This window comes from Ammospiza caudacuta, chromosome 1, assembly GCF_027887145.1.
Source record: "Ammospiza caudacuta isolate bAmmCau1 chromosome 1, bAmmCau1.pri, whole genome shotgun sequence".
Taxonomy (NCBI): domain Eukaryota; kingdom Metazoa; phylum Chordata; class Aves; order Passeriformes; family Passerellidae; genus Ammospiza; species Ammospiza caudacuta.
Window position 1 is genome coordinate 23,913,282 of NC_080593.1, and position 27,835 is coordinate 23,941,116.

At 34.1% G+C, this 27,835-nt stretch overlaps 1 protein-coding gene across 1 annotated transcript in view; it reads left to right on the forward strand.

Annotated features, from left to right (window-relative positions):
• AKAP9 (A-kinase anchoring protein 9) overlaps positions 1-27,835 on the forward strand; it is a 105,514-nt gene that overhangs the window by 27,395 nt on the left and 50,284 nt on the right. Inside the window, exons 3-16 of the mRNA XM_058808715.1 lie at positions 6,018-6,062; positions 12,177-12,230; positions 12,629-12,799; positions 15,182-15,337; positions 16,238-16,435; positions 17,111-19,582; positions 21,179-21,392; positions 22,177-22,256; positions 23,901-24,036; positions 24,461-24,582; positions 25,053-25,158; positions 25,687-25,885; positions 26,418-26,514; positions 27,380-27,472. Of these exons, the coding sequence (XP_058664698.1) occupies positions 6,018-6,062; positions 12,177-12,230; positions 12,629-12,799; positions 15,182-15,337; positions 16,238-16,435; positions 17,111-19,582; positions 21,179-21,392; positions 22,177-22,256; positions 23,901-24,036; positions 24,461-24,582; positions 25,053-25,158; positions 25,687-25,885; positions 26,418-26,514; positions 27,380-27,472 (4,143 nt within the window). The remainder of the gene's footprint in view (positions 1-6,017; positions 6,063-12,176; positions 12,231-12,628; positions 12,800-15,181; positions 15,338-16,237; positions 16,436-17,110; positions 19,583-21,178; positions 21,393-22,176; positions 22,257-23,900; positions 24,037-24,460; positions 24,583-25,052; positions 25,159-25,686; positions 25,886-26,417; positions 26,515-27,379; positions 27,473-27,835) is intronic.

Here is a 27,835-nt window from a genome sequence, read left to right on the forward strand (position 1 = left end):
TTTTACAAGTGCAATGATTTGGACCCAGAGCCTGTATTACAGTAATTGGATTGGAGCTTGCTGAGTTGAAATGGCAGCCACTGTAATAGGCAGTTTCAGGCTAATCTCTGCCATGGAGAATTACAGCTTTGAGCTGTTTGCTTTTTCACCCAAAATTAAGTCGATGGAGGTTGCTGTGTCAGAAGAGTGAGACAGGATTACTGGAAGCATTATCCAGGATCATTTTCTAGCTAAACTTTGATTCTACTTATTTATTTCATCTTTTACTGGAACTGATATTTAGAATTGTTCTTTCTGTACCACAAAATACAGACTCAGAACATCTGACTATATTGGCTATCTAAAAATCTTGGCTGGGCTTCTCTGTGGTATTTTTGTGGGTAGAAGTTTATCTCCCTGCAGTTCTTCTAATATGATTTTAACTCCCCAGGGGAATTAGCATGTCCAAATACAAGTAAAAAAGGGTTCTCTTACTCAATATGAATATCAGAAAGTGCGAGATACTCCTCTGAGAGCTTATTTCCCTTGTGAAGGCAGAAGAGTTTCTTTTCAGAAAGGACAAAAGTGTTTAGAGTAAAAGAGGTTTTTTTGCAGTCATCCAATTCCTTTTTTTTTTTCCTTCTGTGTTCCTAAGGGTGCATTCCTCTATCCCTCTGTGTTCTCTTGAGTTGCAGAAACTAATTGGAAGAACTCTGGAAGAACTATCATTGTTTAGCCATTACATTTTACATTCCATTGAAATCATTTGTAATCTCTAAGGTTTCCATCCACTGTTGGAGGAACAATTTACAAGATTTCTTAGAGAAGTGCTAGTTGGTATTTATATTTATTGGGTCTCTTGTTTCATGAATGCTTTTTGTCTTTTTTTTTCACAAAGAGAATATTTTTTGTCTTCTGTTGCACCCCGATATCTTTAGATGTTGACATCCATAGTGTCCTTTAGGTATTGACTTCCAGTGTCCTTTTCTATATAAAAGTAAAAATAACCTAGACCACATTATAAAATGAGCCAGAATCAATTAAAATCTTGGGTTTAGGATTGCTTCTTTTTGTGACTTCTGTAGCTAAAAATGGAAGAAAACAAAAGTCACTTCTAAGGTAGATAATTGCTTAGATCACCTTTTCTGGGAAGTCTTGAAACCATGGATTGGAGCACGCTGCTTTGCAAGAATGTCTTAATGCCAGAAAAGCAAAAGAAATTAATTAACCTGTGTCACAGCAAAATTGTCCTTGAGTCACCTGGGTAGTAAAAGGTATTATACAAAGCTTCTTAGAAAAGAAAAGTTCAAAGTTCTGTGATGAAGAATACCTGCTAATTGACTAAGGTTGGATTAATAACTCGTCTTTTGGTTTTTAAAGGTCCTTTTGGTAATAGTTTTAGAATAGCTTAACTGTTAACAGTTAACAGTTAACAGTTGTAAAGTGGTAAAGTTAACAGTTGTAAAGTGGTAAAGCTCCGTGTTCTTGTTTCATTTCTCTAAGGTATTCCAGTTTTTAGTGTCTGAGATTTTGACAGACAAGGATCAGCAAGTGATTAAGAAGAAGACTCTGGGTAGGATTCTTGAGAACTGATGAAGAAAAGTGAGAGAAATCAGAAATCAGAAAGTATGTAAGCAATACGGAGAAACAGTGAGGATGCCTCAGTGAGAAAAGGCATAAGTGGTGAATGTGGTAAGACATTGCTGTGATGGAAGCATGAAAGCCAAGAGCAACTAAGGACTTTGACTAGAAAAGAGCTATTCTGGAATGTACAGCAAGGTGGAGGAATTGGAAAAAAATATGGATAAATAAAATGTAGCAAAATTAGCCCAGTCTCTTCAGATAATACAGTATCCATTGGAACATGTTTTGAAATTGAAGAATGGAGAAAAGCAAACGTTTGGAAATATTCTGTTCTGTAGTAAAGGCAGTGCCGCAAGAGAAGGTAGGAAATTCTCACTAGCATATGGTTCTGATTGAAGCCAGTCATTCTTTTTATTCACCATCTGGCCAGAAAATTACCAGGATAACTTGTCAATTTTATTTGATTCATAAGACAACCTCTGGTATTACACCTTCCTTTATCTCTGTAAATACTCATAAAATACTCATATATAATAGATTTACTGGCACAGAAATTACCTGTATTGGAGAATGGTCTGTGCAATTACAGGGTATTTCACTTTAGATTAAACATTTATAAAGCCATGTTACCAAAGAATAGAAACCTAATTGAATGCATAGGTTACCACTGTTGATGGTGTTTTCTGATACCATCAGAGGTTTACACACTGCAGAGTTCAGTACCTCGCTGCAGGTTATATCAGCTTTGGCAGCAGTTTATCTCCACTAAAATGCACTCAGTTTCAATTTGATCATAGTAAATTGGTTTAGATCATAAATTACTAGAGAATTTGAGTTGAATGGTTTTTGATATTAGGAGCTAAGGAAAACGTGATAAGGCAATATAAAAGAATAGCCCTTCATATTCAGAATGTTCTACAAGTATTAAAGGCCCATAAGGTTCAGGATTACCTAAAGAGAGGGTTTTATGTCTGGGATATTCTGTTTACATTCTCTTTGCCTCACTTCTAGTCATGGGCTCCTTAATTAGACTTATTTGTGATCCTCTATGAATCGCTATAAACCCATCTGAAAATGACCAAGTCAAAGTAACTTGGTCCATAATTAATCCATCCTTTTGTTACATTTTTGTTACAGTTACATTTTTGTGACAGTTTTCACTGAAGTCATAAAACAAGTCAGCAGTTTCCTTCAGATAGAATTCTGTTCCATGAATAGTCAGTCTATGCCTTCATCCATTGCAATTCAAGTAGTTTAGAACCAACTGTATATTGGTTCTTGCAAAATGTTTTATTGTCACCTATGGAAATTTTCCAAAGAAATATGAAAATCACTTTACAGTTTTTGTGGCCAATTTTGTATATGAATTCTTTTGTGAATCCTGGGGTATTGTTGGGTGCCCAGTGTCCAAGAACATGACTTGTGAGCAGTGCTTAACTGCATACAGAAACAAGTTACTCTAAAATGGGCCTACTGTATTCCACAGGCCGATATTCTTTTTTTTTTTTTTGTATCATTTTGCAGTATTTCCTCTGAAGTACATAGACAGAACTTTTAAAAATTTTCTGAATACTGTTATCATTAAAGGTACCATCTTCAGAATTGATGGAGATAGTTGTCTGTAAAGAATCTTAAGATGTCTCTTCAAAGTATTTTAGCAATCAACTACATTGTCAGTGAAGAAAATACTAAATAAGGTGTTAAGTATTTTGCCAGAAGAGAGTAACTGTTTGCAGCAAGAAAATACTGTGGGACACAGTTCAAAGAATATGTGCAAAACAACTGTGAGGGTGTAACAAACACCTGTTTCAAATTCCATGGAGCATTGAGACCTGATAAATAGCCTTCTTGGCATTGTCCTGTCGAAGTGTGTAGTAAGAATTTTTTGAAATTATTTCCAATGAGACTGGACCCCTGTGGCTCAAATGAGCTATGTAAAACCTAATTACTTTTGTTCACCAAAGAAGAATTGAAGGATACAGAGCAGGTAGCTTGATTATGGAAGGAACTCTATTTGAAATAAAGTTGGTCAGGTCTTAGGAAGTAACATAGATGCTTGGAGGGCAAGATTGCCTGTAAAATGTTGACTATTTGTAATGTTATAGATTCTGATAGCAAAAGAATATCATGAAGTCTTGCAGTCTGGGGTGTAATGTGTGAGCTCATAGTATTTAATTCTCTTTAACTGGTTTTTAGCAGGGTTTGGATGATCCCATTAGCAAAGGAGACAGTGCATTTATCTGGAGTTCATTTGGCCATCCTTCTGTCCTTAAAATGATAGAATCCTTCAGCAAAATGACTTGGTTTTAATGTGCAAATAACTATCTAGATCCAGGACAGAAGTTGGAAATTTGGAAAGATTACTTATGCTGCTAACAGATAATGTACACCTAAACTGATGGAGCACTTTGTGGTTTTGATGATTTTGTAAAAAAACATTTGTTTTTTTTTTTAATTTTAGATTGGTATTCAGAAAGGACCAGCAATATATTAACTTTTTAAAAAATATCATATCTGGCCAAATTGCCATAACAAAACAAGAGAATTATTTTCAGTAATCAGCTTCCTATGAGAATTAATATTTTCTCACTCCAGCCTAAGCTTCAACATACAAATTATTTCCCTTTTTCTATAATTATCTACTAGGTTTATCTACCTGTAGTTTATCTGAGGATGTACAAATTCATTTTTCTTCTCTGTTATGAACAAGAGACTGTTTTTATGATTTAAAAAGGAATTTTCACAAGGAAAAACTATTGAAGAAGTGGGACTATTTGTTTCTGTTTCTTGTATGTTGGAGAAGTGCCTATATTTCATGCTGTATATAAATATTTCTTGAAGAGTTCTTAGATCTAGCTATATATATACTATATTTCTAGTAACTCTTCTGAGCTTCTCTAGGAATGCTTCTAATCATTCTTTGTGAAGACTCCTGAATTGAAACAAACCATGAAAAATTCAAAGAAGATAACAACCATATTTGTTATCCCTGTTACAAAAAGAATAACGTGGTTTTCTCTGATTTTATTTCTTCCAGAGGATTTTGTCCTAAACCAAGGACATAGACTACAAACAAGATGTAATTTTTTGGATTAATATATATATATATATATATATATATATACACAAATATTGATATAAATAATATGAACAAAATATATTTGTGTAAAAATGAAATATTTTAAAATACTAATTTTGTATTTCATAGCAGAAGTACTTTTTTCACCCTAGACTTTTAAAGCACAATTTTGATTTTTGTTTCAGTTTGTGTCTTATTTTTGCAGTGGACCTGTTCTTATTTTTTAAAATTATATGTAATGTATGAATTATAACTTCCAAATTAATATTTTAAGGCAATATTGTGCACTCTGTATGTGGAACAATACCCTTTGTTTATGTTAATTACATTCTGTAGCTGCATATTGGATTCAAAATACGTAGAATCAATATTGTTAGGATTGTGAAAACTGCAGAACTTCGGGAAGTAGGAGTGGTCGATTACATTGAAAAAAACTAAAACTAAACACCGTTGACCTTCCAAATTTTACCTATGTCTTCTGATGTAAAACATATACCATGTTCCTTTAAAAATAAGCCTGAAAGAACTCAATATAAAATTGAGAAATTTAATCTGAGGCTGGCTAACCTGTTAAGTGAATTTTAGACAAGCTCTATTAATTGCACATAATTTTTGCCAAAGTAGTTCTAACTCACGGTGACACTTCTCAAAGTTTTCAGGTTTTTCTTTCAAGTGCACTTATTCCATGATCGTGCACCCTATATACATAATTTGCATCTTTTCCCATGAACATTTTGATTCTCAAACTTCATACAGTTTATGTAGTTCATCAACATACACTGTGTTTCATTCAGGCATCTGCCATAACACATCTGTGCTCCGTTTCTTAAGGCTTTGTTCCCCTCATTCCTCTGCTTCATTAGATCACAAGATTTGAGTCTTTGTCTTATTTTTCCTTGGTTTCTATGGAAGCTGAAGGATGAGTGTTTGTTTTAAAATTCTAGTCAGCATCAAAAGTCTTGCATGTATGAAAATTATGTTCTATACACAATTGTGTTCTTAAGCCAGCAGAGTTTCGAATTAGGTAAAATTGATGTAGCAGAGACAAGTTATTTTCATGGTACTTCTCAGTTCTTTTTAAAAAACAAAAAAAAAAATCCCAGAAAAGTAAGTTTAATTTTCAAAATATTATTTTGTACCTGTAGTTGTGTGAAAATTTTACCAGGTAATTATAGTGTTTCTGTGATCATAGTTCAACAGCAAAATGTCGTTGTTAAAGCTGGGATTTCAAGGAAGTGAAGGTGACCATTGCTGTACATATACTCTTATTAAATTCACATACACCTTTGTGTTTTCAAATACTGTAAAATGGAAAATGTCTTGTTTAGTATTTTTAGAGTGCCATCATTGTAAATATTTTAATATTTTATTTTAGCCGGAAAGTGAAATTTCCACCACAGTAGAAGATTACAGTTCTGAGGTAAGACTGAAGTAATGCTTTTCCTAACTTTTCTTTCAACCTTTTCTGTTACATGTTTGCTGCAATGCTGTGCATAGTTTTTCAAAAGGAGAAGGAAAGAAAGACATGGACAAATCTGTTGCATGTTATTACTGGTATGATCAATGTACCATTAAAGCAAGCATTATGTCAACTCCATAATGGGATGGCTACTGTAATAAATAATGCAGTATATACATAAACTGTTGCAGCAGTGTCATCCTTAAGGTCGTATTAATGCTTTGTATTGCCATGGGACTATTGGCTGTGCATAATCCCTGCTAATTTTCTGTGAGAGACTATTTAACAAGTCGATTACAATTTAATGAGTTTCAGAGCAGCCTCAGTGACTGGCTGAGTGTCAGTCTGCTCCTGGAGGATGATGAGTGATTGCCTGTGCATCGCCTGTTGTTTGGCTGGTTTGTTTTCTTTCACTTATTAAGATGACTGTATCTCAGCCCATGAATTTCAGTTGCTTTTGCCCTTCCAGTTCTCTCTTCCACCCTGCTGGTGGGGGAATGAGTGAGTGGAACAGGGGCTTAGCTGCTAGACAGTGTCAGCCCACACGTTGGCATCTACAAGTCATCTCTGTCACATGGAAGGGTAGTTGTGTGTGTGGAGCTTGTGTCCTGTCAGATAAAACAATTATGTTTGTAAGGAGTAAACTGCCGCATGCGTAAATGTTGGTCAAGAACATGCCAGCAAGAAATAGCCATGGAACATCTGAATAAAGTAGGAATTGGTTTTAATTTAAAAATCTAATTTTTCGTGTCTCAAACAATCATTTTGTGTTGGGGGAGTCTGGGTTTTATTTTGTAGTTCTCTGTGCTAAGCAGTTTAGAACAAACACACCCAGAATCTTAAGCTTGGCAACAAGGAAGAGGGGATGAAGTAAATCAAATCAATCTCATTGCTGTTTGCTGTCAAGAGTGTAGCAGACATACTTTTGAAGAATTGCCATGACTGTAGTGCACCTTTTTAGAATATGCATCACCATGGTATGTGATTACTTTTAAATGCAATTTGCACTATGTGAAGAATGAACCCTTGAAAACAGTTGACAATGTCATTGATATTCATTCATGTATTTTGAGAAGTGAGACATATTACATATATATGTATGAAATGGATGAAATTCTGATCCACTTATAAGGTGGTAGGAAGCAGTGCTGGAGACTGATTGCAAAAGCTGAAGAAAACATGTTTTTGCACAGGGCAACAAGATACAGAAAACATCTGGTATAATGCCTAATGGTAATTGTGGATGTGTTCTGATTTTAGTGTTTGGGGCTTCAGTTTCAGTTGAATTTAAAGCTCTCATTTTAAAATGGAGTTCCACATCTAAGCACTAAATTCTCCAAAGATTTCCATAAATAATCTGCAGAGGATATTAGCGACCAAATTTTCAAATACTGAAGACACAGAAGAGTAGAATTGCTGAATCTGAAGAACAGAGATATCTGAATATTCCTTACAAAAATTATCAATTTCCTAAAAACTGTAGTGGCAGATGCATTACTAGGCAGTGCTTATTCCTGCAAAAAGAATTTTTACCTTGCTGAGAGTTATTTTCTAAGACATAAATAGGCAACACAAAACTTATTAATAGAAGCATGATACTGGCTCTCATAAAGAGCCAGCTCAAGCTGTCAGATTAGCCATCTTTAATAAACTCTTTTTAATTCCAGTTCATTACAATTAGTTGGTATCTGAAATGGAGAGACATCACATTTAGGAATGCAAATATTTTAGGAGCTGATTTTTCAATAAGTTTCATATCAGCTGTAATGTTACTTTTATAATTCAAAGCTCTATTTCCATTCATGGACACACTGTAAATAAAATGATCGGAAGCCTTTTCAGTGGGAGATGAGAATAAATTAAATTTTGTCTGTAGCAGCATAATTATGCAGATATGTAAAATATTGAGCTTATGTTTTTTTCCAAGTACATGATTCCTTAGAATGCTAAGAAAACCCATATTTGAAGAGACATAGGCCTGTTGATCCATCTTTTTCCTTATAGATTAGAACATCTGTATTATTTTTTGTGGCTTTGCCAGAAATTAAGTTGAATTGAGGTTGTCATGCTTCGAATTCAAACAGGCTGTAAATAGTTTGTTTTGTTGTTGTTGATAAATTAAATCAGATGGTGCTAATTCTTCAGCCCCTTCTCTTGATAAAACTAAGTGATAAGGTATTTCCCTCTTTAGCAGACTTACCAGACACAAAATTATAAGGCAATACAGTCATCTAAGCAAAACTGAAGGTATATTTATGTAAGAATTCTTGTATTAAAGGAAGTTTATTGTAAATACAGTATTTTGTTCAGTTTTGCTCAGCCACCTTTCTAATACCTACACTCTCCAGGTAGTAGCTGACTGAAGACTGGCAAATCCTTCATATGTCCAGCTTGTCTTTTGGGACAAGTTCCTCCATATGAGCAGCAATGACACCTATCTGCATAATCTTAAATGATAATGGTGGTTAGCTGTTTAAGGTTATGGTTTGAACTCAGAGCTAAGGGAAGTTAGGCTTCTCCTAACAGTTAAAATTTTGAGGGATTTTATAACTGTGTAAGGTAAAGTTGCCCCCATACATTTTCCATATGCCTCAGTTTTATGGTATAACTGAAGAGCTGTTCCATCTGATTCTTTTCTCCTCTTTGTTCTCTTTCCAAAATGCAGAGTGTATCTCTGAAAAGATGGTTAATACAAAGTGTAGAAAGTTGTTTGCTTCTATAAATTTTAATGAAATTCTATACCTCAACCTTAACTACTGCATAAAGAAATCAGTTGCTATTCTGTTACTGTATAGAAAAATATATTAAGCCATGATATTTTAAAAAGTCATCAGTGGTTCTCCTTTAGAAGTTACTAACCTTAGTTACAGGATTGTAACTATTTTCGCTACAATCTAAAGATGGCCTTTATTTATGGAGTATAAACCCTCCCCACCAAAACCTCCAAAATATGCTGAAATTCATTTTCCCAAGGTAACCTGATTGCTAATTTTAGCTAAGTTCCATATAGTCAGTTGTGACATAACTAGAAAATTCAGGAGAGGCTAAAAACATTGACAAGCAATAATCAAGGTCTAAATATTAATTTTTAGGAAGGAATCAGGTGTCCAAAATGTATAATAATGGGTGAAGGGGGAAAGAAAACATGAGGTAAAATTGTTAATACGTTCCAGATACTTCTATATGTTTCTACTACCAAATCAAACAAGTCTTTTAAGTAGAACAGTATGTGTTGACTTATGCTGAGCATGAATTTATTATTTATAGAGGGAAATCTCTGTAGTAATGGTATTAATGTTGTAAGTAGTTACACATTATATATTATTACTGCTGGTTTTGAGATACAGTTTCAAGTGTTCCAAGGTCTAAGGAACATTAGATAGGGTACCGTGATTTCATGAATGTAATCCTGACCTCTGGTGGTATTTGTCATGAATCACTGCCTTAATCCTGTGGTGGAGGTTGGTTTTCCTTGTGTCTCTCAGAAAGAAGATTCCTTTCATTTGCCTTAAGCTTATATATTAACTGATGCAATAGAAATTAAACCTTTATTTTTGGCCATTAGACTACAGATTATATTTTACTTTATAATACTAAATAACATTTCTATGAATTATTTTGAAAATGCAAGGAAGGAAGAACAATCAGACATAATGTCCTTTGAAACTTCCATAACCTTTACTTGTTTCATATTGTTTGTTCACCAAAACTGTGACTGCTGAGTAATGTATTGTAAAATTTAATCTGTTCTTATTTTGTGATTATTTACTCATGCAATTTTATCCAGAGCTCTTGTTACTCTTTGGTTCCATTATGTTAAAATGGTGTGTGGTTTGATTTTTTTCAATGTTTAATTGTTTCCTGGGGTATGTAACTCAGCAGATCATAAGTAAATAAGGCATAAGAATGTTTCAGTTTAAAGGTGAACTGCAAAGCTTTTAAAGAAGGAAATATAAGAATCTACATGAAGAACATTTATAGAGTTGCAGAAGATCTTTAAATGGGTAAATCACTGGGACCATAATCCAAAACACAAGAGTCCTGCAGGCCTTGTTTAGCCATCAATTGACACTCAAGTTGGCATCTGAACTACTGAATTCTTATATTTCAGATGAGTGGAAAATTAATTTTTAATTAAGATATTTTAAGCTAGTAACTCATTACCAACTGTTTGCTCTTACACAGCAGAATTTGTCATGCTGGGGGTTGCCAGGCTACTCCCAAGGCTTCCCTCAACACAGCACCCTGCTGTGGCTGCCTGGCTGGGGTATTTTTCACAGATTGCAGTGCAATTTGTTGCCTTGTCATGTTTCCACTTACACTTTGCCAGGAGACATTTGAAAGAAGAAGGTATCAGATGAGAAGAGCATGGACTACCATGTTACTGTGTGCATCACTTGTGTGATGCTGAAGTTGCACTCCCATGAAATGGAGCAGGATTTCTGGCGTTCCACACAGTTGATTTGAATGTGTGTAGCAAAATCTCTTCTCTGAGTTAAAGGTCTTTAGTAGAATTTTCAGCTGCTGAGCAGTCTGAACAGCTAATGAGATAAGACTTTTGTGCCTTTCCTCCTGTTAGCTGTTGTTATAAAGTATCTTTGATAGTCACACATAGCCATGATTCATGGGAAGAGAAGTGTATCCACTGTGGTAGATTACAGTGTTTCTACACTGCATCTTTATCAATTAAGCCTAAGTAAAATGGGAGTTGCAAAGGGGAAAGGAAGGATTTCATAGCAGTTTCTATTAAACTACTACTGTTGTTAATCTGGGACATGTGCCAAAATCTGAATAAAGATGTTGGTGCTAGGCGCTGCAAAGACATTTGTGTGTCTGAAAGTAAAGCAAACATCTGGCAATGCACAAATGATACACAGTGCCTCTATGAGCTGCCTGGACTGCTGTTTGATGAAATTTCTTTATTCCTTCTAAACTAAAGTAGTAAACTCTGTGGTGTCTTTTTTTTACTGGGAAAATCAGAAATTGAAAGGGCGCTGTATCAGCACTGCAAATTCTCTAATGCAGTTTGTCCATTTGCCTAATACAAATTCAATGACTGTATTGATCCCATTTATAACAGTGCACTTATTGATTTGCTCAGGCATGGTTGTTATTTGTAAGTAAGTCCTGATCCAGGCTATGCAGACATCTGAGCAGTGCAGCTTCTTTTTTGATTTAAACATAGTATTTGGATCTGAAATACTATGCTGCCTTTCCATTTCTAGTACCATTATTTTTGTTTCAGACTCTGATGTAATAATGAGCTCTGAGGAGAAATGCAGCTTTTCTTGCTTTCTCATTTTTGAACATTGGTCTGCTGCTTTAAGAGCCTGCCTTTTTGTTTGACCACTACTCATGTGTACCCAGCATGCTCTTTTCATTTGGATTTTTTTTGCCTATAACTGCTACTTTGGCTTGTGCTTGCCTTTTGGAGATTTGCTGGTTTTGGTTTGTACAGTCATTAGAACCAAAATTCTCATAGAAGCTGAAAGGCCTTGCAGTGTTAGGTGAGTAAAAGAAGATTTATTTTCGAATGTGTTATGTCAAATGTGTATTTTTTGTTTTCAATTTCATGAAATTCCTTCAAATTGAGAATGAAAATCTATGATACTGCCTTTCATCCCCTATCAAGAGATAGGTGACTTTCAGAAAGACTGAATTTTGTGGTGTATAAAAATCTTTCAGAAAGCATAACTATCTTTAATAATATGTAAAAATATTAAACATGTAATTCAAAATGCAATAGTGCTGTATTTTAATGATTTAAAAGATAAAGCTTTGCATTGACCTTTAAATTTGAATTTCTTTGTTTTCTATAGATGCTGATTGGTAATAACGTTTTTGGTTTTAGACAGTAGTATTTATTTTTGAAATTTTGGGTGTTTTACCTGTTATCTATGCTTACTTTGATGCAATTTACTATATGGAAAGCTATTTTGTATTTCAAATGAAATAAATTTTTGTAGCATAATAATTCCCGTGGGTCTGCAGAAATTGCCACATAAGACTCAAGTAAGGGGAAATAAAAATCAAGCATTATTTCAAATAATGTATTTAGAAATTGTCTTTATACAGGTAAATGGTTGCAGTTTTGTGACAAGAACAGCTATACCTGCAGACTTAATCAGGGTACAGTATTGCAAATTGAATCGGAATACTAATGGAGAATACTAAACACCTCAATTTTGAACAAAAACTGTGTTGCTGACTAATACTTTGCATGCTGTGCTCTACATCTACATTGTTTGCTATATTAATATAGTGTATCCTTAAACTTGAAATGCAAACCAGTTTAGTCCATCTATTAAGGCTAAGTTTATAGAGCACAACTCACAGAAACGTTTTGTGTCAGTGCTTTTGAGGTGTGAATTATACTAACAAAGGAGGTTACCATGGCAATAAGATCTTTGATGCACTATTGTATGTTAATGTTCTAAGGTGGCATTTGGTACAGAATGTGATGCTTGACTTTATTTACTGTGGTAAAACATAAAAATTGGCATGTAAAGGAACTTGGATTGATTTAGGAAGAAGAATTTGGAGTTGGAGACATTCATTCAGAGCATGGAATGCAGCACTCACACACACAGCTAGAGGTGATGGAGAATCAATTGGCTGGGAAACAACAAGAGATTGAAGAACTAAGCAGAGAGATAGAAGAAATGAGGGCAGCCTATGGTACAGAAGGATTGCAACAGGTATAATTACCTTATGTTGCTTTCTGCTTGCTATTTGGTTACATGCAAAAATGCAGAGCCTCGCTGGAAAGAGTTCACACTAATGGTAGCTGTTCAGAATGCACTCAGTGTGTGATATAGAATTAATTACATGTAATTTCTTTCAGTCATATGCCATGTGTTCTTTTACTTTGAATGGCATTTCCATTGTATGTCTTTTTTCTCTGTATTTTGTGATTAAAATTTGAATTGTCTTTACAGTGAGATTCTTCAGATTAGGAATGGAAAGACAGTTTTCTTCAAGAAAAGCCCTAATTCTTCTCTACTTATGCAAAGACTTTAATGTCTTCCTGCTCCTCCAAGACCAAAAAACCTCAGGTTTTACTCCCTAAGGAATAATATAACTGAACCAAAATGTATTTGTATGTCAGACTTCACAGTGTGAAATGCAAAAACAACAGTGTCAGAATGTTTTAATCTAAAACACCTAATAATTTGAGTTTACAGGAAAGCATTTCTTACTTTAAAAATACCATTGGAATATAAACTTAAGTTCTAAAGTAAAGAATATTCTTCCACTTTAAGCCAGTGGTGCAGTGCACTCAAGTCAGTGCTTTGCTGTGCTTTATGTCTTACTTGTCTCTCTCCTAATTTGGATTCAGGTCATGTCACTGTATTTTGCTATTTTTTTGCAAAGTACTGTAAAATTTTAAAAAATCTAATATTCAGTTATTTTCACTGTTGCAGCACTACTACTACTACTACTATTATTATTATTGTTGTTGTTATTATTGTTATTATTATTATTATCAATCTGTGATAATATGTCATTTTATCCACCATAGCACCAGTTAAGTGGTTGCCGCACTTAACAGGTGGTTTATTATTTCTTTGTTGTTGAATTTTAATTACTGTGTCTTGTATCTGTTGTGCTAAACATAATAGTCATAATCAAAGCATAATAAAGAAAATAAGTATTTCTAATGATTGTAACTACTGGTAATTTTTCATGAAAGAGTAGAAAGTGAAAATGTTTTTTAAAACTGCATTTTTAAAATGGCTATAATTCAAATTTTTAAAATAAAATAAAAATTTACTTAATCAAAATTGAGTGGTTTTGGGTTTGGGGCTGTGGTACAATAATATTTTAATGGTTGAAGTATAATTTTGTTTTTAGTGGTACAGTGAGTAGTATCTCAGTTGAGAAATGCATATGGTTTATTTTTCAGAAGAAACAAATGAATTGTAAAAGGGGAGTGGAGAAGATAATTGTGTGCTTTAGTTCTGCCTATGTCAAAAACAGAGATTGAATTTAAAAAATTGAAAATTATATAACATGATGTTCTTTGGAACCAACATGTTTACATTTTCAATTTCATTGAACAGATGCTAAAGCAAAGGTGTAGCACTCTTAAGTTCCTGATCTGTTCCTGGTTTTCTCTACTATAACAAACATTTAGTATTTTCATTAGGCTTGTGTGCTTTTTTTTTGGAGCTGATTCCAGTATTCTAAAAATAACTTTATCTGGAAGCATTACCATGTTAAAAACCAAGATTCAGCATATAACTTGGAGAAGGTTTTGGGGGAATATTGTAAACAAAGCACTTAGAGAATATTACTAATGGTTTAAGGAATTTGCAACGTGTAGAGAGGAGGCTTCCACTAGCCTTAAGTGAGTTCAAATTGGGAAAGAAACTTTATACTGATACATGATTATATAAATGCACACAAAAATATTGCAAATCCAGATTGTAGAATTTTTGACTGCTTGAATGTAATCCTACAAAAATTAAAACAGTTGGCAAAGAATTTTTTTGTACTCTTACAATTTTGTCATCATTACAAATTACAAAAGATTCATCTGTTAAATATGTTGTATCCCTTTTGCAGCTTGAACTGATTTTCTTGTGTAGTTATGAATGATTTCCCTGGGTTCACAGTGTAGGATACCCTCCTTTAGTACAATGAATGCTGTTTGTTGCACTTCAAGTGAGAGGTGATATAACTTGCATTTATTGTGGGAAAAGTGTGTGAACATGAGTAGTTGTACAAACACCATTAGTAGATATTCTGACTTCCTTTATGATGGTTTGTTTATGTGGCCACACTTTTTATTTTAAAAGCAAGTTATATATTTAACTAATTAACCTTCTTAAAAGTTCAGATTTTGTTATTTGTTAACTATATTTTATGGAGAGATCGTGTATTGTTCAATGAGGGTGAAAAAGCCCTCCTTCTGAAATTTTTAGAAATAAAGCTTGTTAAAATATAAAAACTATACTAGTGAGACACCTTTTAAACAGAGAGGTTAGGGATGACTTATTCCTACCTAACTGAAATTAGCTAGTATTTTTGACTGTAATTTTCATGTGCATTAGTAGCTTAAATTTTATCTTTTACAGCTGCAAGAATTTGAAGCTGCTATCAAAAAAAGAGATGACATTATCACTCAGCTCACTACTAACCTGCAGCAGGCACGGAAAGAGAAGGATGAAACCATGAGGGAGTTCTTGGAGCTTACTGATCAAAGTCAAAAACTGCAAATTCAGTTTCAGCATGTAAGTTACACAGCTGCCAACATTTATTTGGGTTTGACAATAGTTGTGTTGTTTGGAGGTGCCATAAATAGCTACTTCCTGCAAAAAATGTTTTGTGCATTTTTCAAAAATCAGCCTCTTAGCATAGATCAGCAGTCATTTTCCTGGTCCTGCAGTTGTTGTCACAGTATAGAATAATTAACTGCAAAATTATAAATATTAGTCTATTTTCTTTCCTATTATGTGGTAATAGCTTCTGATAAGTACTTAATTGTGGCAGTTATCCTGGGGAAAAATACTTGGGTAGTTAGTTCTCAGAGCTTTGGGCAGAAATGTTCCCTTTGAAATCAAAATATCCAGCCATCAGCTTCCATGGGCCACAGATTCACACTCCAGTCCTTAAATTTCTGAATAAAAGCTTCCTTTGTGGTGTTATTAAAAGGTAGTTTAAATAACAAAGTGAAGATTCAGAAAGACATTTCTTCTAACAAGCACGGTGATTGAGGTGCCACAGGCATACAGACTACAGTGTTGTAGTTGAATATTGTAGTCTTTCATGTTGTTTAAGCACATTATATAGCTCATTTTGAGTTTTAAGTGGATTATATTCTGAAGCCTGAGATTTTATTATTAAAAATCTGATTATGGGCTCCATAGCTCCGAGTAGTGAGTTTTACTACACACTGATGTATCTGAGACACTGCTGTCCTATGTTACCTCACCATGAATATTTAATTAATATGAAATAATTATTGGCTGGTCTTCCCAAATGAATAAGGATGTTTGACTTCCTCAAAAAAACTTAGAAATCTTTGACTTGTGATGTTGAAGAAGAAAGTAAGGATCACTATTTCTGTATGTAGCACAAGCATTTTCTGAAAAACCTGATGTAGTTTAGGTTTTATTTCTTTAAAATTCAAGTTGCAGGCAAGTGAAGCCCTAAGGAACAGCAGCCATAGTTGCACAGCTGCTGATTTACTGCAAGCCAAGCAACAGATACTTTCACATCAGCAACAGCTAGAAGAACAAGAAAGTCTGCTTAAGAATTACCAAAAGAAGAATGAAGAACTTGAAGAGCAGATTGCACATCTTCAAGAGAAAATAGTGACATATGAAATGGTATGTTCCTTACTCTAAAGATCTCTTTTCCTAAACACTTTTTAGGATTTTGTAATTCCTTTAAAAAAAAATCCAGAGCACAGGTAATGAGTTTGCTGCATAGAATGCATACAACAATTTTAAGGTTTTGACACTGTTTCTGTTAACTAAGACATAATATGTATATAATTTAAAACTGAAAATTTTATGTCAGTATTATATATTATTTTATAAGAGTTGTAGAAATATTTAGAGCAAGTTTTGAAACTATGTTTCATGTATTAAAACACCTTCAATGAATTATATTATTTTAGAAAAAAGAATTACATTATCTGCTTGAACATTCTTCTCTGCATTAAGCGAAGAATGAATTTTTTCCATTGTGTACTTTTTTTATTCTCCTCCATGAAAAACATTTTAAAACCACCTAAAAAATCAAATATTACTGAAAGTTATAGACACAATGGGGTTGGAAAGAGTAAGGGAGAGACATGATGACATGGGTAGGGTGGGAGTTCTCAGTATTCCAAGGATACAGGAAACTTCCAAATGAGGTCAGCAAATAATTTATGTTTTATAACTAACATAGCCTCTCTAGCCTTCTAAGAAAGACTAAATAGCTAAATCTGTAAATGTTCTTTCATGTTCAGATAATTAGCTAAAAATAAGAACATGGCTTTCCTCTTCTATTTTAAGGAAAAACAGAGAAAAGAGGGGGAAGATTTGAGTAAATTAAAAGAAAAAGAAGCATTAGTTGAAGAGCTGGAAGCAAAACTTGGGGAAGAGGAAAAAAATGCGTTTCAGCTAAAGGAAAAATTATCAGATGTCAGCAAATTACTTGAAGAATTGAAAGAAGAAGTTTCCCTAAGAAACCAGCAAATAAGTAACATGGAAGTTGAACTTACCACCTACAAACAGAAAGAAAGACAATGTTCTGATGAAGTAAAACAATTAATGGGAACTGTGGAAGAACTGCAGAAACGATGTTATAAAGACAGCCAGTCTGAAGCTGACATTGTGCAAAGAATGGAATTAGAAACACAAAGGAGACTGGCACAACTTCAGGCTGAACTAGATGAAATGCATGGCCAGCAGATTGTACAAATGAAACAAGAATTAATTAAGCAGCATGCAGCAGAAATGGAGCGGCGTCTTTTGCAACAAAAAGTAGAATTGGAGCAAACTTCGAGTCTGTGTTTTAATGAGAATGTTAATAAAGATCAAATGCATTTAATGAATATTAAAATTAATGAATTGAATGCAAAATTGCAGGATGCTGATAAGGAAAGGGAAAAAATAAAGCAGGAATTGTCACAACAGATGGAAGTTATTGCAACAGAGAAATCTCTTCAACAAACTAGAATTGAAGATCTTCTACAAGAACTGAATTTTTCAAGAGAGCAGGTTCAAAGGGCCAAGCAAACTATAGTGGATATGGAATGTAGATTAAATGAAGCTGAAAAATACCGGTTTGTGATTGAAGATTTAAAAACTCAGCTGGCTTCTGCCTCTGAATTTAGGAAAGACTTGGAATTAAAACATGAGGCAGAAATCACAAATTACAAAATTAAACTTGAAATGCTGGAAAGGGAGAAGGATGCAGTTTTGGACAGGATGGCAGAATCTCAAGAAGCAGAATTAGAGAGACTGAGGACAAATCTTCTGTTTAGTCATGAAGAGGAACTTTCCAGGCTTAAAGAAGACTTAGAAAAGGAGCACATGGTGAACATGGAAAGCCTTAAACACAACTTAAATATACACCATAAGCAGCAATTAGATGAAATGCAAAATGAAATGAGTCAAAAGATAGAAGCCATGCAATATGAAAAGGACAACTTAATCACAAAGCAAAATCAGTTGATTTTGGAGATTACAAACCTGAAAGATTTACAGCAGTCTATTGTAAATTCCAAATCTGAAGAAATGACACTTCAAATCCATGAACTGGAGAAGGAGATTGAAGTGCTTAGGCAAGAGGAAAAAGAGAAGGGTACCCTTGAACAAGAAATACAAGAGCTGCAGCTTAAAACTGAGTTGATGCAGGAACAAATGAGGGAGAGAGAAGATACCCTTCAAAAAAAATGTTCAGAATTAGAAACACAAAATAATGTCCTTAAGGGGGAAAATGAAACTCTGGAAGAGAAATTAAAAAATATGTTGGTATGTTCTGAAGAAAACTTACTTTGTAATAGTTCTGAAGAAAACTTACTTTGTAACAGTGGTGTTAGCTCTAAGACAGAAATTTTGGACTTGCAAAAAAGAATAGAAAAGCTTATTACTGAAAATGAGCAACTTAAAAACCAAAACAGTATCCTGCAAGAGGATACTGAAAGGCAGAAGAGTGCCTTTTCATTGACTGAGAAAAAACTTGAAGCTAGCTATAAGGAATTACAGAAGGAATGTGCAAGTCTTCTGAAGGCAAAAACTGATTTAGAAGAGAACAAGAAAAAGCAGGAAGCTGAATATAAAAGCAAACTTAAAGCTTTGAATGAAAAGGTATGCCACTTACAAAGCAATAGACCAGTTTTATTTAAAACTAAATCCTCTGGTTTTGAAGGGAGTAAAGAAATAAAGGTGTCCAGGGAAGACATATTTGAGGCTAGAGAAGTTGTTGAGAAAGATGCAACAGAACTTATGGAAAAACTCCAGGTTACTCAGCGTGAGAAGGTGGAATTGTCCCTGAGACTTGCTGATCTCTCTGAACAGTTAAAGTCAAAGGATAGTGAAATCTGTTATTTAAATGAAAAAGTCAAATCCTTAAAAGATGAGAAAGAGCAAATTCTAGTGAAATGTAAAGAACTAGAAGTCACAGTTAGTCATGTTCAGAAAAGAAATAGTAGTAGTAATGACTCTAAGAAAAGATGCTCCAAAGGAAAATCTCTAAAGGCTGCTACTCCGGCATCTGAAAGTAGGAATAAACCCCCTGGTTCAAGGAGTAAAGCTGATGAAGGAATAAATTCAAGAGGTAATCGAAGTTCTGGTAAAGACTGCAGCCATGAAGTAACAAAAAAGAAGGAGGTCCAGCAAATGCTGAAACCAGGACAGCAGACTGTTGTGGAACATTTGCATGGGATGCCAGACAGGCTGACAGAGGAAACATCATTACCAGCCATTACACAGAATGAAAATAACCTTCAGCAGCAAGTGGATGCCTTAAAATCAGAGCAGGTATGTGACATGAAACACTATAAAAAAGCTTTAACTAAGAAAATTGGTAGGAGCTTACACTTGGAAATTTGCATCATATTTTTTTCCAATTGGATGCTTTGAAGTGTAGGTGTGTGTGTGTGTGTCAGTGGGTGTCAGTGGGGGAAAGGGTTGTGGCCAGTGGTTGAAAGGGATTACATGAATGACCAGAATTACAAGCACAGGCAATGTGTGTGAGGTTGGGTTTCGAATGAAAAAAACCCACCTCTTCTCTTGTGTTTAATTAAGTCAACAGCAACCACAAAACGTAAGAAGACTACCAGAGCTCTTCATATTTTGATGCAGCTTTTCACTTTCTTGAGGGAAAAACTTATTTTGGACAAAAAATTTTATTCTGTGATTAGTTTTTCAGTTCTCTTAAGTACTCATTCAAACAGTATAAAGAATAATGAAACTTCATCAGTCATCATTGACCAAACTTTTGAAATATCAAACTTGTGAAACACCAAAATTACATTATCAACAATTTTGTTTTACGAAATTTATCTGGGTGTGATAATGAGAATTCATATCATGTGATTCTAACTATTGTCTTAAGTTTTGTTGGCACAATTTTGCTTGTATTTCTCAGAATTGTAAATTAATTGTAGGTAACATGGAAAGGATTCTTATTTGTCAATACAAATAGCCAAGTACTGAGTTACCAGTATTTAATTAGGTGGTGGAATCATAAATCTATATATAAATCTAAATTTATGTACACTGATGAAGTTCAATAGCATGCTGCAAGTGTATGCAACTAAGTGTTCTGTGGAAACAGATGTTAAGCAGGCTTCTACTACTTTTTAAGCTTTTTTTTTGTTTTATGAAAGTCAACCTAATGGTAAACTAATACCACCAAATGCCTAACATTGCATTGTAGTTCATTCATTTCCTGAGAAATAAAGTCACAGGCAAAGCCACATTGGAAACAATTGTGAGATTATAAAAAAGAGCTTTAGCTTTGTGATGGTTTCATTTAGGCTTTTTTGTTTGCTTGATTGATTGCTTGATTTGTTTTTTATAAGGCTGTTATAAGGGTCTTACCATTTTCTGACATACAACTAAAAATTGTTGTAGTCAAGAGGTGTCCAAAAACCTTTTCAAATTTCAGCTCTAAGTAGGTCCCTGTTGGCATATCCCAAACATCTTTTTTCTTTAGCAGTAACTGTAGTGCAGACTGTAACTACAAGCCTTGAAAATCAATGTTTTTAACGCCTGCTAATAATGCAATCTTTTCTTTGTGTTTAGAGTGCACTTTCTTAACTAGTCTGTTAGTAATGATATTTCTCTCGCTTCACTGGGTTAAAATTAATTGAGATTTTATTGCTGCTAGACAGGAATTGAAGCATATTGAGTTTTGTTTATTTTAATTTGATTTTTATTTTAAGTTGAAATGTTTTACTATTTTGTTAAAACTCAATTTTTCAAACTAATTATGTTTAAATTTACTTTATACATACCATATGTGCAGCATTCCATTCAATACATTATTAGTGTCAGAAATTTCCAATTATCTATTTGGGGCTTTCTATTTTCTTGTTTCTCACTCTTTTAATTGTGTCTTTATATTCGAAGACTGATTTACAACTGCAGATGGAAGCACAGCGGATTTGTCTATCCCTGGTTTATTCAGCTCATGTAGACCAGGTTTGTGAGTCCTTGAAGGCAGAAAAAGAGAGTGCACTTTGCAGTCTTAAAGAAGAACTTGTTCATAATCATATACAAGAGATGAGTGATCTTAAAAGAATGCATCAGCTGGAGCTCCAGACTCTGAAATTTCAACAAACAGGTAACTTGACCAGAATTATGAGAATCTGTATGAAAGCTCTGTATCAGAATCTGTATGAAGCTCTGTATGAAAAACTGCCTTAAAAAGCCCCAACCAAACAAGCACAAGAGTTTGTGCATCTAGCTGCCCAATAAATTGTTTTTATATCATATTTTAAAGTGGTTTTTTTCAGCAAATTGTTTACCCAGTACATGCAGTCTATCACTGAGGTAACTTATTACTGAAAAAAAAGTGTATAATAAATAAGGAATCAAAAGTATTACAACTCAGTGTTTGCTGTTTATATTAGCTGAATTAATTGTAAAGAATACTGTAGATTCACCTGTAAGGTAAAAAATAAGCAAATTCACCAGCAAAGTTTGTTTGGACTTTTTCTTTTCTGTTTTCTTTCCATTGCTGCATTGACTCCCTGCACACTTTAAGTAAACTTTGGTGCTACTTTTTGCCTCAGTGAACTTTTATGTTATCATGATGGTTTTCTATTTCAGGTTTTTGTTATACCATGTTTTGCCCTTGTTTAATTTTTTTGCAAAAGTTCTTCTCCCTCCACTAAGTATCTGTATGCATTTATCTTTCTGGAGGTCAGTAATAAACAAAGCCATTTCTTATCTTGCTCCTCTAGAACGTGCAGCTCAGCTGTGATAATTTAAACTGTCTGTGTGTTGTAACAATAAAGAGGGGAACAAAAAAGTGTCCTTCCTCAAGCTGAGGCAGGAAATTAGGCCTTTGGAAAGATGTTGTGCATCTAGTGTTTAAAAATAATATGAATCATTTGTATTCATAGATGATGAAGAGAAATCTACACAAAGACTCATAGAAAAGCTGAATGAAGCTGTCACTGAGGAATGTTCCAGGCTGGCTCAGGTAAGACTTAACAAAAAGCCTTTTTCAAAATGAAAATTTGAAAAACAAAAAATTGTGGTTAGTGAGTCATCATATTTTTCTACATTATTTTTGCAGGTTCTCTTTGCAGCTTTTCTCTTTGCATTGATCTCAAAACAGAGACTGCTAAACCTGAGTTTCCAAAATAGTATTGCAAATGGTTTTGTTTGTTTTTTTCCACCTAAACTTGTGTCCTTGTCCAGACAAGTCTTTGTCTTACACATAGTCCTAATCTTCTAGCTAATGTTGATCTCATCTCTGCTAGTTTGAAAGTACTTTTTTCCTTTCTCTTTGTTTCTGGATAAATGTTTTTGATTCAAGAGTCCGGTGTCAGTCACAAATATCTTGATGCACCGGACATCACCTCTCATATCTGCAATAAGACAGTAATTTCTTTATCAGCTGCAGCTTATCTTTCAAAGACTTAAAAGTGTCAAGCAATCTAAAAAATTTGCTGTCTGTATTTTTTTTTAGTAAATGAGTATCATAGTCAAAAATTGAACCTTATATTTAGTCTTCATTCTAATATTAGTCACCTATAATAATATTTTGGCATATCTTTTCTTCTAGAGTAACAGTAATTGATGGCCCTTATGGGTACTTTTGGACCATCAATTGACTTAGTTGTTAGATTTATTTTTAGATAAATTAAGCTGCTTTTGTCACTCATTGTAAGTTTTCAAGTCTAAAATACTTTGAATGGATGGCATTTGTGGTTTGGGGTTTGGTGGTTTTTTACCTTCTTTGCTGGAGTTTTTTTAATACCTTTTGGGTATTCCCATCTTTTTGGGAAAGTGAATAGCAGAATTTTAACTTGGGATCCACCATGGGAGAGATTGAGCAGAACTCCATGGTAGCTCAGAGAAAGTGGCAGCTAAATGAGAGTGCTTGGCATGAGTTATTTCACAGTGTGAAAAATGCTGCCTGGTTGTATGATCCTTTTGTAGACCTGTTGGAGAAAGTATGGTTTTACTTTTCTAAGTTGAATTTGGTTTTTGTTGAGTACAAAATCTTTAAATAAAGAGTCCCACTGTGCTTTGAGCAAGTGGTTTCTTTTCAAGTATCACCTTCAGAAATCATATGGATAAATCTGTTTGCCTGTCCCTTGTGTTCTGCTGACCACATAACACCAACAAACATAGGGTATTCTGTTCATTACTTGCTTTTTTTATGCCATACCCTTTTGTCTGATTTGTTCAGCACTTCAAGAACAAGATGAGCTGTAATCCCTAAAAAGATACCATTTCTGCTTTAAGGAATTCCTCTTTTAAGTAAAAATTTCAGCTTTTGAGAATGAGACATTTAAAATGTAAATTTGCTTTCCACATTACTAAAGAAGGCTTTTCTCTAAAAGATTTTACTACTTGGCAGTTCCAAATTAAATACTGATTTGGAAACATATGCATTTATGTTTCAGCTGAAAAGTCTTTTCATATCTGTTTCTTTTATCAGGAGTTTTAAAGATTGTCTGCATTCTTAGGATTCAACAGAACATTTATGCCACCATTTTCACAGAAGTTAATGCTCACAAAATACTACTTTCTCCTGTTTTTCTTGTTTTCTTTGTGAATTTGATTGACAAAATAATAATAAATTGTTTACTTTTCACTTTGATTTGTTGTGCAGGTTTTGTGTGGCAGTCAGAAGGAACATTCTTTAGCTGCTGTAGAAGGTGTTGATAAAGAACAGGAAATTTTCTGTAAACCTGCTGTAGAAGAAAAACTGAGTGTAGAATTACCAGTACACAGAGATCAAGCTCAAGGTAATGACTTTGTACTATCATGCTGGTTAAAAGTACTTATTTAAGGTATTTCAGACTGGCAATTATGCCATTACTTTTTCAAGTACTAATGCATGTGCTTAAATAGCTGTTTTAGAGATTTCCTCATTATTCTGAAGCACTTTATTTTTGTTATGGATATTTTCTTACGCTGTTTTCATTTTCATGGATATTGGTTGAAAAAATTTTTTGGGGTTTTTCTCTTCCTCCTTTTGTAGAAGAAGCTAGCAATCCTACCAAAAAATGCATGTGTATCAATACATATAAAAATGTGTTCAAAATCTGGAAGGACTTCACTTGTTTCAGTATTTTGTAATGTTTATCAAACAATTCTTCAAGGCAGAACTTGTGAACAAATCACTTGTGTTAAAATTGATGGTAAAATGTTAATTTTCTTTTTTTAAAGTCCCTGGTTCTTTGTGTAATTTAACTGTGCAAGAGGGTATGGATGCACTTCTCCAGAAGATAATGGAAGAGTACAGCAGGCTGAAAGCGCTTCAAACACAGCTGATAGCAGAATGCAAACAGGTAAACTTTAATAGCATAGAGTATATGAGCATTTGAATTTTCTCTGTTGCATGAATTCCTTCTGGATGACTGAGGAGGTGTTTGAAAATGTGTGTGTCCTGGTTGAGTGGCAGAGCAAGGCAGTGATTTGAGAAAGTGGAGAAAGCTGCTGTCCACGTCACAGAATTGTGGGTTGGTTGAGGTTAGGAGGCACTTCTGGAGTTCATCTAACCCAGCCCCTCGCCCAAAGCAGAGTCAGCTGGGAAAGATTGCCAAGGACTGTGTCCAGCTGAATTTTGATACTTCACAAGCCCAGTGGCACCTCTCCTAGTACAACAAATGCTCCAGGCCTCCCATCTCCTTTGTTACTCTCTGCTGGACTCATGCCAGTATGTCCATTCCCCTTTCATACTGGGAGTGCAGCACTGGATATAATATTTTTGTGCTGTTACTGACAAATTGTTAATTGCATTTACTTGGTTATTGTTCAGGTTAAGGAACCAAAGGGGTCTTCTTCAGAAAGGAGGAAAGAAGAGGAACCTATCCATACGGAAATCGGAAAGGAAAGTCTGCAGGCTCCTTCACAGAATCTAATGGGTAAAAATATATATATGCTGTTTTTAATGTATGTATATTTAGAGAGAAAGAAAAGACAATGACTTTTAATTTTAACTGATTTATATCTTACTACAGCTAGAATATAAGAGATTTTTTCTGATTTTGCTGTACAATACTCTAATTTTCTTAATTCTGTAAATTCTTTCAGAAGTAGATTCTGTGATGCATTTTTGGTTTAGTATTTTTTAGTTTTCCACTATAATAATTTGTTACCCATATCAAATATTTTGCAAAATTGAAGATTAGGTTATCATTCTTTGTTACAGAAAAGTAGTTGACCAGATGTCAGAAATATTTTTAAACTACATTAATTATTCAGTCACTGCTAAATATTTGTGAAGAAGTTAATATAGTTTCTTTCTTTCATTCTTTCGTTCTTTCGTACTTCTGCTTGTTCTTTCTTTCCACTCTTTCTTTCTCTTTTTTTTTTTTTGTTTGTTCATTCTTTCTTTTTCTTTTCTTTCTTTCTGTCCTTCTCACCCCCTGCTTCACACAACCTATATACAGATCCTACAATTCAAGAATACTGTTCAAAGGAGATAGGGAATCTTAAAAAACAACTTGAGGAGCAGCATGCTCAAGAGCTGGAGCACCTCAGGTCCTATTTCCAGCAGCAGCTGAGAGAAAGTCAAGAGAGGTACACTACAGAGCTTGTCCATCTGCAGGAGAAGCTTCAGATGGCTGGGGTGTCCTCTGACCACACAAGGTATTCACCAGTTTTTCAATGCTTAAAACTTCATGCTCGTTCAAGAAGTGTTTCAGATATCCATTTGTGTAAAGCTCTGTGTTCTGCTTCAGAATTGGAGCAATTCTTTATAAACATATTGGTCTGCTGTAGTTTTATTCCTTCAAGAGTTGTTAAGAGTCTTAAAAGAAATGACATAAACATTGCAAATTAAGTAGTGCAGCATTTATTGTTAATAGAGGAAGATTTGATAAATGGAATAATGGAATAAAAGTAATTTCATATATATGAGCTTTATAGCAGCAATTTCAAAACTTCAACTCAGTAGACCACATTTAGTCTTCAAAACTCCAGGCACTATCCTTTACATCTAAAGACATCTTGTGTAGATGTAGTTGCCTGAAATTAATTATTTTCTAGAATGATAGGTAATACTAAAGTTTGTGGTAAAGTTTAAGTCCAGTTAACACATAATGGTTTTCACCAAGTCATGGGCAAAATACCGGTCTTTTAAAAATTATTATTTCTCCTCTCTGCTTTTTGTACTTTTTAGTGTATCCACAGATTCAGAAAGAAAGTTAAAAGAAGTCTTCAGGAAACTAAAGTGCACAGAAAATCTTCATCAGAAAAAAACAGATAAAGCATTAGAGGTATGATGTAAATCAGTTGATGGCTAATATATATGAGTGACGTAATTTAAATGCTTTGGCTTCATAGATTAAAGTGAATTATGGACAAATACTTAGTAGACTAAGGTAGTTATCATCTTAATGTTGTACTGTACTATTACACAGTCCATGTGAGGGGCAAAATATTTAAATTTTTCTGAAAAACATATCTGGGAATTATGATTAAGAAAACTTGCTTTATTGATGCTGGGTTTACATTTATTTTATCTCTGAAACAAGATGTTTCAGTTGGCTGCTTCTTACTAAAGTGGGAGACAATTCATGTTCAAATTCTGAGATATCTTCAGTAATCTTTAAAATATTGTGACCTCTCTTTAAAGATGAGTTATGAAAGGAGCAATTTAAGTGAAATAGCAGGACTTTTGTAGTATACGCTGCACAGTTTAGGAGAAATTTTGAAAAAATTTTGGCAAATGACCCCAAAGATTTTAAGAGACCAGTGCAAATGGGAAAGACCCCATGCATTCCTCCCCTAGGAGTGCTGGAAACCTGGCTCAAAAATTCTGCATTTTGCAGAGTAGTAACATTGTTTTGTGCTGTGATTCTGTGCTTACTGACCTGGTTTCACAGCATTTAACATCTCAAATAGGGCTGGAAGGAGAGTTGTTGCAAACTTAATGTTTAAAATTCATTTTGAAGCAGAAACAAGGCAAAGTGTTCTACTCAATTCTTATGCGTTGTGGTACAAAAATATGTGATTTGTATGAGATGAAGAAAACCTAATTTAGGGAAAAAAATCTCTTGCTGGATTTAAACTTGAAACTAATGAAGTAAAATTACAAATACATGATCTGAGATTTCATGTTTTTCTATGTTTTTCTTACAGCTTGGTAGGGAGATGGAAATGCAGAATGATCTGGATGTTGTTCAATTACTCCAAAAGCAGTACCAAGAAAGATTAGAAGAAGAAGTAGCAAAGGTATTACTTTTATTTCATTACTTTAAAATATGTTTAAAAAATCTGTCATTTTTATTTGCCATTTTCAACTATTTAGGTAATTGCTGTAGCATATGCTAACTTTCATATGATTTATTTACAAGGAATAGTTTCATTTGGCTTCTGAATGGGAAACCTTAAAAAATTCTGGAACATTTTGGGGTTTCTTAGCTATCTGTCCTCTTCCTAACTCATAATTTCTCTTCATATGGGTTCTAGTGGTAATGTTTAAAACTTCAAAGGAAGTAGACAACATGCTACCGTATTCTGCACTAGAATTTATTTTCAAAATCCAGAGACTTAGGGTGTATTTCTTGCTACCATAGGCTTATCAGCAGGTCAGTT